We start from the raw sequence: 16,027 nt of genomic DNA on the forward strand, positions 1-16,027 counted from the left end.
GTTGATCATGTCTTGGGGAGCCCTACTTTCAAGATCTTTAGACTAGCTGTATTCCAGAGAGAAGAATCTTCCAGTCTCTTGACTGAAGAGCAAGAGAATGGCTCCCTTTGTTCTAGGATCCAATTAATAAATGGGGAATGGGGAAGCAGAGAGTCTCAGTGTTTTTAAGAATGTATATGTTCAGTGATCTTCTTGATTTTTAGCATCATCCAGGCCAAAACCCTTTTCTTAACCATCTTCAAAGCTAACCCTCTAGAAGGGCAGTCACCAGCAACCTGGAGTGGGGAAAGAGGACCTAGGAATATAAGTACTTTTCAAGCAGTGTTCATTTACTGTTCCTTATATTAGGTTCCCTCCTCCACCTTTCATTTTCACAGGTTCTTGGTACAGCCAAGAGGAGTCTAGGGTAAACTTGCTTGGTTCTCAGCTTCCCTCACTGCATGCTTGAGGAAAGGTTTGGCTTTCTTGGGTCTTTTTTACTCATCCAATCCACTTTCTTTCTTACATATTCTGTTGTGGTTCTTTCCTATTTTTACCCATTTTTGTCACTGTATATTATTTTGGAAATTGTGTTAATATACCATATGTACAATATATATGTTTGTAATATATAATATTAATATATTAATAAACATTCCAAATAGCATATATGTTACATATACATAAGGACACATACATGATATTTTGATAAATGGGATCATTACCACCTTACAAACCTTCCCCCTTTTTGGGGGGAGATCTTGGTGTAATATAACTCATAAATATTTTCATATCAGCACATCCTTACTACTAAGTAGTAACGTATACATAAGTTATAGCATAATTTATTTAATTAGTTCATGATAAAAAGACATTTAGATTATTTCTATTATTTTTCTTATTGCAAACAATTTAACAGTGATGAGTATCATATTGGCATATGTTTAACATTTCAAATTCGCTTCTTCATATTTTCTCTTTTCCTCGGAGAATTTTATTTTAGTTTTGGCCATAGATCAAATTCAAGACACTTTAGGTATTTCCAGTTAGAAAATGACTGTTATCAAGAATGCATATGTCAAGTTCCCTAGTGACTCAGCAGGTTAAGGATCTGGCATTGTCACTGTTGTGGCTGTGGTTACTGCTGTGGCAGAGGTTCAATCTCTGGCCTAGGAACTTCCAAATGCTGCAGGTGCAGCAAAATATAAAAAGAAAGAAAGCATATGTGTATATATATGTATTGATCTCACCTGTCAGAGTAGATCATAGATAGCTAGGAGTTTATCCCCTTGGTGTGATATGGACTGAGAACAGAATGAGAAGGGGGGTGGTGGTTGGGATTTTATGAAGAAATTGAATATCTCTAGAGAACAGTCTTAACACATTCTGACACTAGAGATCCCTCAAGTAAATCTGAGATGAATTATCGGTTGGAAAGCTTATACATTGGTTAACCCTAACAGCACAGTGGTGCCAGTTAGGTTTTAATAGGTCATCCTTAAATGTGAATAATCAAGGAAAGCTCCAACATGAAAGAAGGTAACTAAAACAAACAGAAGAAGTGAGCTTTGAAGAGAGATAATGAAGATAACAAAAGTAAATCTTTCTGATTAGTAACAATTTCAGGGAATCTATCAGGATGCGATGAAAAAAGAACAAGAAAAACTTGAAATTAAATATTGAAAGTAATGGAGTTCCCATCATGGCACAGCAGAAACGAATCCGATCAGGAAACATGAGGTCGTGGGTTGGATCCCTGGCCTCGCTCAGTGGGTTAAGGATCTGGCATTACCGTGAGCTGTGGTGTAAGTCACAGATGCAGCTTGGATCTGGTGCTGCTGTGGCTCTACTGTAGGCCGATAGCAACAGCTCCAATTAGACCCCTAGCCTGGGAACCTCCATATGCTGTGGGTGCGGCCCTAAAATGCATAAATAAATAAATATTGAAGTTAAGAATTCTGTAGAGCAATTAGAATATGAAATTGTAAGAAAGCAGCATTGGAAATTTTAGAGAAAAGATAAGTGACATAGAGTATCTATCTAGGAACAGTGAAAACAGAGGGGAATAATTAGCAAGTAACCATACACACACAAACACACCTTACCGTTGTTTGAATGTACTTGAATATACTCATGTTTATATCATTTTTTTGTGTTTTTTAATGGGGAGAGAGATACTAGCATTGCTTCTGGAGTGATAGCTAATAGCATGAGAAATATAGAAACCATGGAAACCGTCTGTCTGATTATATGTAACCATAGAAGACAATTGGATTTTTAAAAACTAAACAACAGAAGAAAAAAAAAAACTGGTTTTCTTTGAACTGTTTAGGCTCTGTTATTAAGTGTTGATCATTCCTTAGTGAGTATTATATATAGTATGCTCTCTTGCTTTATTGCTCTCTCCATATATATATATATGTCACTGTGGTCAAATAAACCTTGAGTGGAAATGTAAAAGAGGAAATCTTTTCAGAACTGACAGATAGGAATTTTTAAATTGAAAGAGCTCACCAAGTAACCTGATAAATTAATGAGGAGGGAGTTCCCATCGTGGCGCAGTGGTTAACAAATCCGACTAGGAACCATGAGGTTGCAGGTTCGATCCCTGCCCTTGCTCAGTGGGTTAACGATCCAGCGTTGCCATGAGCTGTGGTGCAGGTCACAGATGCGGCTCGGATCCCACGTTGCTGTGGCTCTGGCGTAGGCTGGTGGCTACAGCTCCGATTAGACCCCTAGCCTGGGAACCTCCATATGCCACGGGAGTGGCCCAAGAAGTGGCAAAAAGACAAAAGTTAATTAATTAATTAATTTATGAGGAGAGCATGATGCCATAGTATTATGAAATTGTATAATACCAGGAATTAAAAATTACCATAGGAGTTCCTGTTGTGGCTCAGTGTTGTCTCCAGGAGGATGCAGCTTTGATCCCTGCCCTTGCTCAGTCATTTATGGATCGGGTATTGCTGCAAGCTGTAGCATCAGTTGCAGATTCAGCTCAGATCAGTGTTGCCATGGCTGTGGCGTAGGCAGGCAGCTGCAGCTTCATTTCAGCCCCTAGCCTGGGGCCCCTAACCTTTCATATGCTGTAGGTGTGGCCACAAAATAAATAATGTGGGAAAAATCACCATAAAGGAATGAGAAGGCAAATGAAAGTAGTATTTTTGACAAAGTAAAGGAATGAGAAGGCAAATGAAAGTAGTATTTTTGACAAAGGAGCGGTACCTTTAACATTTTGAAGGAAAATAATCTTCAACTTAGAATTCTGTACCTGATTAAGATATTGAGCAAAGAAATTTGAGGATAAGGATGTATTCAGACATTTAAGGGTAAAGAATGTTTACCTCCCATGTGGCTATTTTTTGGAAACTACACAAAGATATGCTGCTCCAACAGAATGTGGGAACAAACTGAGAAAGAGGAGATGTGAAATTTAACAGTGGGTCCAGGTCAAGAGAAAGCAGTGGAGAGTTCCTATTGTGGCTCAGTGGGTTAAGAACCCAACTGGCACCCACTCAGTGAGTTAAGGATCTGGCATTGCTGCAAATTGCAGTGTAGGTTGCAAATGCAACTTGGATCCTCCATTGCTATAGCTGTGGTGTAGGCTGGCAGCTGTGGCTTTGACCTATCCTGGGAACTTCCATATGCTTCAGGTGAAGCCCTAAAAAAAAAAAAGAAAAAAGAGAGGGAGAAAGCAGTGGAAGGGATTCCAAGGATAATAGCCATTATAGCAGACCCAGAGAGCAACCAGCTGGATGGAAGAGAAAGTAGGTCTCTAGGATAGAGAGATTTGGTGAACAAGGAAACTGGGTAGAATGCTTGATTTAATGGATCCATTGAAATAAATGTGAAAGACATAAAAAAGAAAGACATAATATGTAGAAAAGGACTTTCGGAAACTCGGAAAATCAAAGGGCTATATAAGAAGGGAGGATCAGGTGTACTATTTATTTCTGCAGCAAATCACATTTATATATGTTATACTCTAATTAAAAATAACTATATATAGAAAATGTGGCAGAAGGGAGTAGAGTTATTAATAAGAGAAAAATCCTCACTGCTTATAGCAGACTAAGGACTTATAGCAGACTAAACTTCATAAATCAACAGATAGTGTATTTTTAGGAGACGATGATAGTAACTATCAGAAGAAATAATAATAAGATTTTGGAGGCTGGGAAGAGGAGAAAAGAGGAGCTGTTGTTTTTTTATTATGAATCTAAATTTGTTTTAATTATGTCTGTATTGCTTTGACAATTTAAAACATTCAGTTATTTAGGAACACATCTTAAATGTTTTTAACCATTTTAATTGTATCAGTTATTTTTTACTTTTAATAAACTTAGCTAAAGAACATGCATGGATTTCTCAGTAGAGCATAGTATAGTTAAGATTCTAAATTCTCGAGTCAAATTACTTAGTTTAGATTTGATCTTGACTTAGTATAGCTCTTGGAGTAGTTTACCTAACCTCTCTAAATCCCACTCTCCTAAACTATAAAATGGGGCTAATAACAACATACGCCTCATAGGGTTATTGTGAGATTGAATACAGTGATATGTGCAAAACATTTCAAAGTACCTGGCATGTAGAGTTTCTCAATAAATTATGTTAAATTCATAGTAAAAGCTATTTTTTATACTTACCTGAATGTATTGACTAAAATGAACATTTAAGAAATTCTGTAGATATGTTTATATAAGGCCACTTAAGTTAACTATGTTGTTTTTTTTAAAGCATCTATTGTGAAAATACTTTGTCCCCAAAATCTTTGGTCATTGATACATTGAGATTATACCATATATACTATACTTTTATAAGAATATAGACTTTGGAGTTAGAGCAACCCAGGACTACATCCTGAGTCCACTATTTTCTGCTTGTAAATTTGGAGAAGTTTCTTTCTTTTTATAATCAGCTTGATTAAGGTATAATCTATAAACAAAGTAAGTTATGACTTTTATGTTCACAATTTGGTGAGTTTTGGCAAAAGTATCATGCGCATTTCCATCATAGAGTGAATGTCTTCACTCTCTGATGCTTGGTTTCCTTGCTTGTAAAATGAAGTTAAAACTTAGCAACTTGGGTGGTTATAAACATAGGAACTAATTCATGTTTCTCTTAGCTGGCACAGAGAAGACATTGCTGGTATTCTCATTATACTCTTTGTTTTTTCTTTGTTTTCTAGCTTCTGAAAGTTCTGCTGAAGACAGTGAGCAAGAGGATGAGACAAGTGTTCAAGACATAGATAATAATGGCAAAGAAGAATCTACGATTGATCACTTGACCCTCAACAGAAATGATCTTATTTCAAAAGAGGAACAGAACAGTTCATCTTTGCTAGAAGAAAACAAAACCCATGCAGATTTGGTAATAGCCAAACCTGTGTCAAAATCTCCAGAAAGATTAAGAAAAGATATAGAAGGATTATCTGAAGATACTGATTATGAAGAAGAAGATGAGGTCACAAAAAAGAGAAAGGATGTCAAGAAGGACAGCACAGATAAATCTTCAAAGCCTCCAGTGAAACGTGGTAAGAGAAGGTATGGCAATACCGAGGAGTGTTTAAAAACTGTATCACCTGGCAAAAAGGAAGAGAAGGTCAAGAACAAAGAATCCCTTTGCATAGAGAACAGTAGCAACAGCTCTTCAGATGATGATGAAGATGAAAAATCCAAAGCAAAGATGACACCAACTAAGAAATACAACGGTTTGGAAGAAAAAAGAAAGTCTCTACGGACAACTGGTTTCTATTCAGGATTTTCAGAAGTTGCTGAAAAAAGGATAAAACTTTTAAATAACTCTGATGAAAGACTTCAGAACAGCAGAGCTAAAGATCGAAAAGATGTCTGGTCAAGTATTCAGGGACAGTGGCCTAAAAAAACGCTCAAGGAACTTTTTTCAGACTCTGACACTGAGGCTGCAGCCTCCCCACCCCATCCTGCCCCAGAGGATGGCCCGGCAGAGGGGTCCCTACAGACTGTGGCCGAGGAGGAGAGCTGCTCCCCCAGTGCTGACCTGGCGCCGGCCAGTGGCGACAGCAAACCTGCTGAGGAGAAGCCGGCAGAGGTCAGCGACAAAAAGTCTGAATTTCCAAGTAGCGGTAGTAATTCAGTGCTAAATACCCCTCCTACCACACCTGAGTCGCCTTCCTCAGTCACTGTGACGGAAGCCAGTCGGCAGCAGTCTTCTGTAACAGTATCTGAGCCTCTGGCTCCCAACCAGGAGGAAGTTCGAAGTATCAAGAGTGAAACTGACAGCACCATTGAGGTGGATAGCGTTGCTGGGGAGCTCCAGGACCTCCAGTCTGAAGGCAACAGCTCGCCTGTGGGCTTTGATGCCAGTGTGAGCTCCAGCAGCAGTCATCAGCCCGAGGCGGAGCATCCAGAGAAAGGTAAGGAGCCACAGTATCTGTGTTGCCTTATTTTAGGATCTCCCCCCTTGCAGGTTCAACACTTTCATAGTATCTCTTGTTACAATGTGAGGTATTGAAGTGGAGTATTTGTGTGAATATGGTAGAAATGGAAATTTGAAAGGTAATTTGTGTAATGCATGGTGGAATATATTTAAAAGCTTGAGAAGAATTTACTATCCTTTGCTTCAGCCATCCGTAATCTTTCGCAGTGGACCCGAACACATGTAGATACTGCACTTGGGCTCAAATCCAAACCTACCTGAAAATTCATTGTACACTGGTTGACTGTATGGCAGGAGCAACTTAAGTATATTTCTGTAACATTGTTTTTGCAATTGTCATGTACAGTTTCTTACAAACATTTTGATTTATTGACAGACCCCTCCACCCTTAACCAAATTCTGTGTGTAAGGGTTTGGAGCAACCATCTCTCCAAGCACTGCTTTCCTCAGACAACCGTGTCAAAATGATTTTCAAGCCTGAGTGACATGCGTGTGTTTGTAAAGGAATTTGTTGCTTTCTTAGATGCATAGCTACTAAACTGTAGGACCAATATATGTGTTAATAACCTACAGTAATACTTTTCTGATTTTCCATGAAGTTGTTAAAATTGGAAATTTAAACTAGTACTTTCCAAAAGTATTAGTGCCTTTTTGATGGTGCTGTAGTTATACTTTTATCATTTTTCTTATAAACCACTTCCTTCAGGTGTCTTTAAACCATTATACTCTAGGCTGACACTTGACTTTGAAGTACACTTTCCCAGTGTAAATGTAGAGCGCTAGGGTATGTATTTTATATGACTTACTATATTTTAGTATGCTAACTTTAGGTTTTTAGCTAAACTTACAGAGATATGATCTACGTTGGAGTAATTAATTTCAGCCGTCTCATGTGAAATTTTTTTGTCTTGTCCTTTTTAGGGCCACACCCGCAGCTTAATGGAGGTTCCCAGCCTAGGGGTCTAATCGGAGCTGTAGCTGCCGGCCTACGCCACAGCCACAGCAACGCCAGTTCTGAGCCGCATCTGCGACCTACACCACAGCTCATGGCAACGCCAGATCCCTGACCCACTGAGCAAGGTCAGGGATCGAACCCACAACCTCATGGTTCCTATTCGGATTTGTTTCCACTGCGCCACACCACAAGGGGAACTCCATCGTAAACTTTTTTCTTCATTTTTTCCTCTTTCCAGTTTTCTTAAGATATAATTGACATAACATTATCACACAAAAATTTTTTTGGCTTTTTTTTTTTTTTTAAGGGCCACACCCATGGCTTATGGAAGTTCCCAGGCTACAGGTCAAATCGGAGCTAGAGCTACCAGCCTACACCACAGCCACAGCAACTCAGGATATGAGCTGTGTCTGCCACCTACACCACAACTCACAGCAACACCAGATCCCTGACCCACTGAGCGAGGCAAGGGATTGAACCTGCTTCTTCATGGATCCCAGTCGGATCTGTTTCTGCTGAGCTTTGATGGATACTGCTATCACACAAATATTAACTTAAAACATTTTTGAAAAATAAATATTAGGGAGGAGTTGCAGCTGGGCTGCCACAGAATCAGTAGCATCTTGGGAGCTTTGGGATGCAGGTTCAGTCCCTGTCCTGGCATAGTGAGTTAAGGATGTGGTGTTGCTGCAGTTGTGGCTTAGGTTGCAACTGCAGCTCAGATCTGATCCCTGGCCCAGGAACCCCATATGCCACAGGGAGGCCAAAAAAAAATAAATATTAAATAAAAAATATAGCTGCAATTAAATTTCAGTGGGGTTTTTTTGTTTGTTTTTATATTAACACACCTAACTACTATGATTATGTTTGTGTGTCATACTATCTCATGAAACTGAATTATCCAGGCATTAAAAAGAGTGATCCTCCAAATTAAAGAACCTTTATCACAGATGATGAGAAAGGCTTTCAACAATAACATGATAAAGGTTTTTATTTCTTTTTTTTGTCTTTTTTAGGGCTACTCTGGAGGCATATGGAGGTTCCCAGGCTAGGGGTCTAGGAGCTGTAGCCGCTGGCCTACGCCACAGCCACAGCAATGTGGGATGCGACCTACACCACAGCTCACAGCAGCACCAGATCCTTAACCCACTGAGCGAGGCCAGGGATCGAACCTGCAGTATCATGGTTCCTAGTCGGGTTCGTTAACCACTGAGCCACGATGGGAACTACCCCTTTTGCATCTTAATCTGGACTAGGTGAAATAGAAAACAGTTTGAGAACTACTCCTAAATTTAGGGTATATCTACCTTGTCAAATCAAAGAGTATTATACTATTTTTGAGAGGTTTTTTTTGGTCTTTTAAGGCCACACCCCTGGCAAATGAAGGTCCCCAGGTTAGAGGTCTAAGCAGAGCTGTTGCTGCTGACCTACACCACAGCCACAGCAGTGCCATATCTGAGCCGCGTCTGCAACCTACACCACAGTTCACGGCAGTGCTGGATCCTTAACCCACTGAGTGAGGCCAGGCATGGATACTGTGTCCTCATGGATACTAACTAGTCAGATTCTTTTCTGGTGTACCGCAATGGGAACTCCAGTATTTTTTAGAATATAACTCTTTAAAAATAAATTCATGGAGTTCTCGTTGTGGCTCAGTGGTTAACAAATCTGACTAGGAACCATGAGGTTGTAGGTTCAATCCCTGGCCTCGCTCAGTAGGCTAAGGACCCCGCGTTGCTGTGAGCTATGGTGTAGGTCGAAAACACAGCTTGGATCCTACATTGCTGTGGTTATGGTGTAGGCTGGCAGCTACAGCTCCAATTAGACCCCTAAGCCTAGGAACCTCCATAAGCCGCTGCAGCGGCCCTAGAAAAGGTAAAAAGACAAAAAAAATAATTCTTAAGCACGTATTTTACATGGCCTTGTAATAAATTTGTCTTCTGATATTGGAGAATTCGCTTTATATTAAGAGTAAAAATAAGTTGGAGTTCCCATCCTGGCACAGCGGAAATGAATCCAACTAGGAACCATTAAGTTTCGGATTCGACCCCTGGCTTCGTTCAGTGGGTTAAGGATCTGGCATTGCCGTGAGCTGTGGTGTAGGTCGTAGCCTTGGCTTGGATCTGGGGTTGCTGTGGCTGTAGAGTAGGACGGCAGCTATATCTCCGATTAGACCCCTAGCCTGAGAACCTCCCTCTGCCTCAGGTTTTTATGCCTAACAGCAAAAAAAAAGAAAAAAAGTAAAAATAAGTTTTACAGTTTAGATATAAGATTGCTTTCCAGTTTAGTCTACATTAAGCTTTTTATTTCTTGTAGCTGAAAGTTTCAGAATTCTCTTGGACAGAAACCTCACGATTATTTTTAAGATTCTGTAATTTAATATAGACAATATCTAAATCACTTTATGTTTCACTTTGTTATATTAAAATAGCATTATGAAAAGTTATCAATTAGATGTAACCCATAAAAAAAAGAAAACTAAGAAGTTACAAGCAAAACAGTTAAAATAGCCTATTCCATTTTTTTACCAACAAAGCCATCTCTTGGTTGGTTTTACCATTGTAATAGGACTAGAAACTTTTTTTATTAAAAAAATGGCATAATTCTATCATAGTATTAGTTCCATTGTATCATTATAGTATTTGGCATTGGAACTTAATAGAGATAAGACCTTATTAATCTCAGGGAAGTTAGTCAGAGAGACAATAATTAGAAAGGTACAGAAATGCAGCAGATGCTGAGGATCAAATTAATAGTATAGAAACTATACTAGTGATTAATCACTGAAGCCTGGGCATCAGAGAAGGTAGGACTTAGGCTAGTCCTTCAAGAAAAGGGAGACATTTATAATGTTTTGGGATAACTTCTTACCAAGAAGATGAAACATTTCTTACAATTACTATGCTGGATTTGTAAATGATATACATGTTAACCATTGCCCTGGGAGCTAAGTTGTTGTTATAAATTTATAATAAATTGTTTTTATAATAAATTTGTAATATAACTGTGACTTATATGTGAATAAATTGTATTCCATTAATAATGTATAATTTAGAATTTCATTAATATCATTATGAACTATATATCATTAGTATTTTAACCTGTAATTAAATTATAATGTTTTGGTTTTATTGAATTTTAAGAAATTTCGGCTTTTATTTTCAGCATATACCTGTTTTTGAATTACTGGACTTATAAATCCCCAGTACTATATTCAGAACTACTTTCAGTTTATATCTGATTTTTCTAAGAAGGATGTGGGTACTTTAGTTGCTTTTTATTTAATTTATTTATTTATTTATTTTTGGTTTTTTAGGGCCGCACCTGTGACATATGTAAGTTCCCAGGCTAGAGGTTGAAACAGAGCTGCAGCTGCAGGTCTACGCACCACAGCCACAGCAAAGCCACATCTGAGCCTTGTCTGTGACCTACACCACAGTTCACGGCAACACTGGATCCTCAACCCACTGAGCGAGGCCAGGAATTGAACTTGTGTCCTCATGGATACTAGTCAGGTTTTTTCTGCTGAGTCACAACAGGAACTCCTATCCGCTTTTTTTAAAAAAACTGATTTTCCAATGTGTAATAATTCAGCTCATTAATGACAAATTTATTTATTTATTTATTTATTTATTTATTTATTTATTCTTAGTCTTTTTTGGCTTTTTACGGCCACATCCCTAGCATATGGAGGTTCCAAGGCTAGGGGTCAAATTGGAGCTATAGTTGCTGGCCTACACCACAGCCACAGCAACTTGGGACTAGAGCCTGTGACTGTGACATACACCACAGCTCACAGCAACACCAGATCCTTAACCCACTGAGCGAGGCCCCGGGATCCAGCCCGAGTCCTCATGGATGCTAGTCAGTTCGGTAACCGCTGAGCCATGATGGCAACTCTGACAGATTTCTTTCTTTCTTTCTCTTTTTTTTTTTGGTTTTTTTTTTTTTTTTTTGCCTTTTCTTGAGCCGCTCCCACGGCATATGGAGGTTCCCAGGCTAGGGGTCGAATCGGAGTTGTAGCCACCGGCCTACACCACAGCCACAGCAACTCCGGGATCCGAGCCACGTCTGCAACCTACACCACAGCTCACAGCAACGCCGGATCCTTAACCCACTGAGCAAGGCCAGGGATCGAACCCACAACCTCATGGTTCCTAGTCGGATTCATTAACCACTGTGCCAGGACAGGAACTGCGACAGATTTATTTCTTAAATTGTAATAATTTCTATAGTAATTTACAAATCACATAAGGAACATGTATAGTTTCAGAATTGGTCTGTTCTTAAATGTAGAAATAATTTATACCTGGGAAAAGCTTGATTTTATTTTTTTACTTAATTTCTTTCCCATCAAAGCCTGTACAGGTCAGAAAAGAGTAAAAGAAACTCAGGGAGGAGGAAGTTCATCAAAAAAGCAGAAACGAAGCCATAAAGCGACAGTGGTCAACAACAAAAAGAAGGGAAAAGGCAGTAAGTGTGAAATCTCTGTTTTTAAATATAAAGATGATAGTAGATATGTTTTTTTCCAACAAAGAAAAGGGTATTCAGGATATGGGATAGTTCAGTATCTGATTTTGTCTCCCCCACCCCCCCAAAAATCACACAGAAGTCTTGGTCCTAGGTAAATTCTAGGATTAAGCAATTTTGTATTATACAGCAGTGGTATTGATTGCTGATGAATGATCAGGTAATCCTTTAAAAATAATAGCAATATAATATAAACATCACCATCTTTGTTAGTTTTATGTTCAGCAGTTCTTTTGCCATTTTATATGTATTACATATTATAAAATGTTTCAGTTATATATTATTTTTATTACAATGAAGTTGATTGCTTTGTAATTCTTCCAGGCGAAATTAGCCTAGAAGAGAACAGTCGAGATAGCTTTAGAGCTATAATTCCAATAACTCTAGTCTACTACCTTTATCTTTAGTTTTGTAAACTGTGCACCCAAGAGTAGCTATAAGAATACTTTGGTTAAGTATGTTCTAACTAATGACTTAACTTTAGTAATGATTCTGTGTTCATCAACCTACAGGAATATATATATACTGTATTTCTCCTGAGAGCTGCACGTTTTATCTCTCTTTTGTAGACAAAGTAAGAAGCAGAAAATATGTAAAGAATTTTTTTTCAGGTGCCCCACACTGACCTCCTGCTGCTCTTCCAGGAGATCCTGCCACCTCCACTGCCTGACCTTTGCTATCGGCCGGCTTGGCTGCACTTCAGTGCAGAAAAGGGTTATGCGGCCAGCTCCCCGAGGTTCTGCTGAGCCCATATGACTTCCAGGCGGTGAATATGGCATCCTTTGGGGCCCCGGGCGGCTGTGTTCAGCAAGGCCATGAAAGCCAAGCTGAGGCAGACCACTGCATCAGAGTGGGGCCAAGCCTTGGGTGGCTTAGCTAGGAGTTGCCAGGGGTTCCAGAGCAGCAGTGGGGGGATCGGGAAGGGATTCTTTTAGGAGGTGTATAAAAGAGTGGTGGAGTTCCTTTATTATGAAAACATGACAATGGGAGGAGTTGCTGTGTATCTTTCCTATCTAGAACACTTTGCAGGCTTTCAGAGCCTAACTATACTTTTTTTTTGGTAGCTATTGTTAAAGAAGAATTGATAAATGAAAATTGATAAATTTGATGCCAAATTGGTTACTTATTTGGAATAACTAACAGGGTATTCAAAGTGTTTTTTATTACACTCTGATATTTTTATTTTTACAACTTCACCACTTAAATGACATTGTCTGAGAGGACTCATCTTCAGCAAGATTGACATATTCATATAATTTAGAGATTTAGCAGTTGATCATATATTTACCCATCTTCATTATTGGGCTTAAACCTTGGTAAAATCAGAATGAGGAAACAGTTCTCAGAGAATAATTTAGTAAAGTGAATTAACTCTCATAAAATTTAAAATAATGTTTTATATCCAGGAAGAGGTAATTTATGGAAATATCAATCTCATCACTTGTTCACAGACTGTCAAGGTGTTAAGCATTACCGTTCTCATACTGAGGCTTTAATCAGCAAAGGCAGATGTGACATAGTTATTACATAGACTTCTGAATTCTTCATAAATTACTAAATATATTTACCAGGGTAAATCCAATGGTTTATTTTAGTCAGGAGGCTATGATGTAGGAGTTTCTTAGACATTCATCTATCTATCAAAGATTAGAGTTTATTCCCAAAGAATTATTTATTAAATATGATGATTATGCATCATTGTGGCCAGAGGAGTAGGAAAGTGTCACACCTACACAGTTTGTACACAATTTAAAATATATAAGTCAAGAAGTTGCCATTACGAGTCTTTTTTTTTTTTTTTTTTTGTCTTTTTGCTATTTCTTGGGCCGCTCCCGTGGCATATGGAGGTTCCCAGGCTAGGGGTCAAATCGGAGCCATAGCCGCCAGCCTACACCAGAGCCACAGCAACGCAGGATCTGAGCCGTGTCTGCAACCTACACCACAGCTCACGGCAACGCCGGATCATCAACCCACTGAGCAAGGGCAGGGACCGAACCCGCAACCTCATGGTTCCCAGTCGGATTCGTTAACCACTGTGCCACGACGGGAACTCCCATTACGAGTCATTTTAAAAGGTGCTATATTCTACTTACATATATTAATGTAATAGAATTAAAGTCCATTTAAATAATTACTGCATATTTGGTAGTCTACCAGGTATAATGGAAGATTAGTTTGAATGTTTTTAAAACGTATAATTATTGGTAATTCAGGTAAGAAGAATTTTTCTGTGTGTATTTTCCTTAACTGAGATATTACTGTGTTTGCACTTGACGGTTTCCACGTTTTTTAGGCAGGGTCTCTAAGGCTAGATGTTTACTGTAGTAATACATTCCAATGGTTAATTTAAAATTGTCCAGTAAAATCTTTGTTACTTTTCTGTTTGTTAATGCTCTTCTTTTTATTTTTCTTTCAGCAAATAGTAGTGATAGTGAAGAACTTTCTGCTGGTGAAAGTATAACTAAGACTCAGCCTGTCAAATCAGTTTCCACTGGAATAAAGGCTCATGGTACCAAATCTCCTGCAAGGACTCAGTCTCCAGGAAAATGTGGAAAGAATGGCGATAAGGATCCTGACCTCAAGGAGCCCAGTAATCGGTTACCCAAAGTTTACAAATGGAGTTTTCAGATGTGTAAGTGACATACATTAAATGGATAGTTATGCAGTAGAACCTTCATTCTGGTAATTCTTGATGCTAATAATTCTGGGAAAATGGCTACAAATGAAATGTAGAAATGTGATAACCATTGCAATATAGAAACCTTATTTGGGTCTTGGTTTTGAATAAAAAATTACTAAAAGATAAATTTTAAGGAATAATTTTAAGGAGGCATTTGAGGAACATAACATTGACTAGGTATTTATGATATTAGCAATTTGCTCTAAAAAAAATCTCGTGTTGGGGGTGGGGAGTGGATAGGGGTATAAATGAGACAAAATTTGACATGAATTGCTAATTACTGAAGCTGGATGATGGGTATACATGGCTCCATTTACTACTCTCTGTACTTTTCTACACATGAGTAATATCCATAAAACATTTTTTTTGAAAAAGAGACAACCCCTGAGTTTCTCATGCAAAGAAATATTCTTAGGAGATTGCAAATTGCTTTAGAGCATTTGAAAATTTTCCTCTAATTTAAAAGTTATAAAAGTTACACATGCTTATTAAAAAAATCTAAAAAAGAACAAAAAGAAAACAAAAGAGAAAAATTTATCCATAGTCCTAACATTCAAAAATATATGCAATTTTAACATTTTGGTCTTTCCAGTCTTATTTCTAAGTACGATTTTTAATGATGTACTGTGGCGATACTTGATTAATCTACATGAATGTGGTGTTTTGTTTGTTTTGCAAATGTGGAATTTTTAACATACACGTTTAGGTCATAAGATCTTTAATTCTACACATTCATTCATTAAAAAAATACTATGCATAGATTAGTGCTGAACATTGTTCTAGCCTAGGGAAAAAAAATCTTAGGCAAACAGATATTTATAAGTTTTTTTTTTTTTTTTTTAGTTTATCTTGACCTCAATCCACAACCACACTGTAGGTTCTCTTACATATTAAAATTTTATTCAAAAATGCATGTTAATGAAAGTTTTAAATTCACAGCGGATCTGGAAAATATGACAAGTGCTGAACGTATCACAATTCTTCAAGAAAAACTACAAGAAATCAGAAAGCATTATCTGTCATTAAAATCTGAAGTAGCTTCCATTGATCGGAGGAGAAAGCGTTTAAAGAAGAAAGAGAGAGAAAGTAAGTGTTTTCACCTTGTGACTCTGCAGTTGGGCTCATATGACTTGTGTCTGTAACTTCAGGCAAGTTCTTTCATCTCTCGGCTCATTTTCCTCGTCTATAAAGTGGAAACAATTATCTAAAGAAACAGTGATCTCGGAGTTCCCTTGTGGTTCAGTGGTTTAAGGATCTGGGGTTGTCACTGCTGTGGCTCTGGTTACAGCTGTGGTGCGGGTTCAATCCCTAGCCTGGGACTTAGGCGTGGCCAGAAAAAGAAAGAAAGAAAGAAACAGTGATCTCAAATGATAATATTCACTTTCATGTGGCTTACAGTCTGCTGCCCCCACCTTCCCCAAACTGATATTATTTCAAGTAGCGAAAAGCAGCATGAAGAGAATGAA

General features: G+C 38.3%; 1 protein-coding gene across 6 annotated transcripts in view; it reads left to right on the forward strand.

Moving 5' to 3' along the window:
• The window catches only part of ARID4B (AT-rich interaction domain 4B), a 157,877-nt gene that overhangs the window by 137,889 nt on the left and 3,961 nt on the right, over positions 1-16,027 (forward strand). For 4 of the 6 annotated variants that reach the window (XM_021074399.1, XM_021074401.1, XM_021074402.1 and 1 more), the window contains 4 exons: positions 5,168-6,373; positions 11,711-11,824; positions 14,298-14,513; positions 15,501-15,647. In XM_021074399.1, coding sequence (XP_020930058.1) covers positions 5,168-6,373; positions 11,711-11,824; positions 14,298-14,513; positions 15,501-15,647 — 1,683 coding nt within the window. Of the gene's footprint in view, positions 1-5,167; positions 6,374-11,710; positions 11,825-12,492; positions 12,648-14,297; positions 14,514-15,500; positions 15,648-16,027 lie in introns of all 6 variants that reach the window. The other 2 variants (XR_002338970.1, XR_002338969.1) reach the window with 2 other exon arrangements.

This window comes from Sus scrofa, chromosome 14 (assembly GCF_000003025.6).
Source record: "Sus scrofa isolate TJ Tabasco breed Duroc chromosome 14, Sscrofa11.1, whole genome shotgun sequence".
In the NCBI taxonomy this organism is placed as follows: Eukaryota; Metazoa; Chordata; class Mammalia; order Artiodactyla; family Suidae; genus Sus; species Sus scrofa.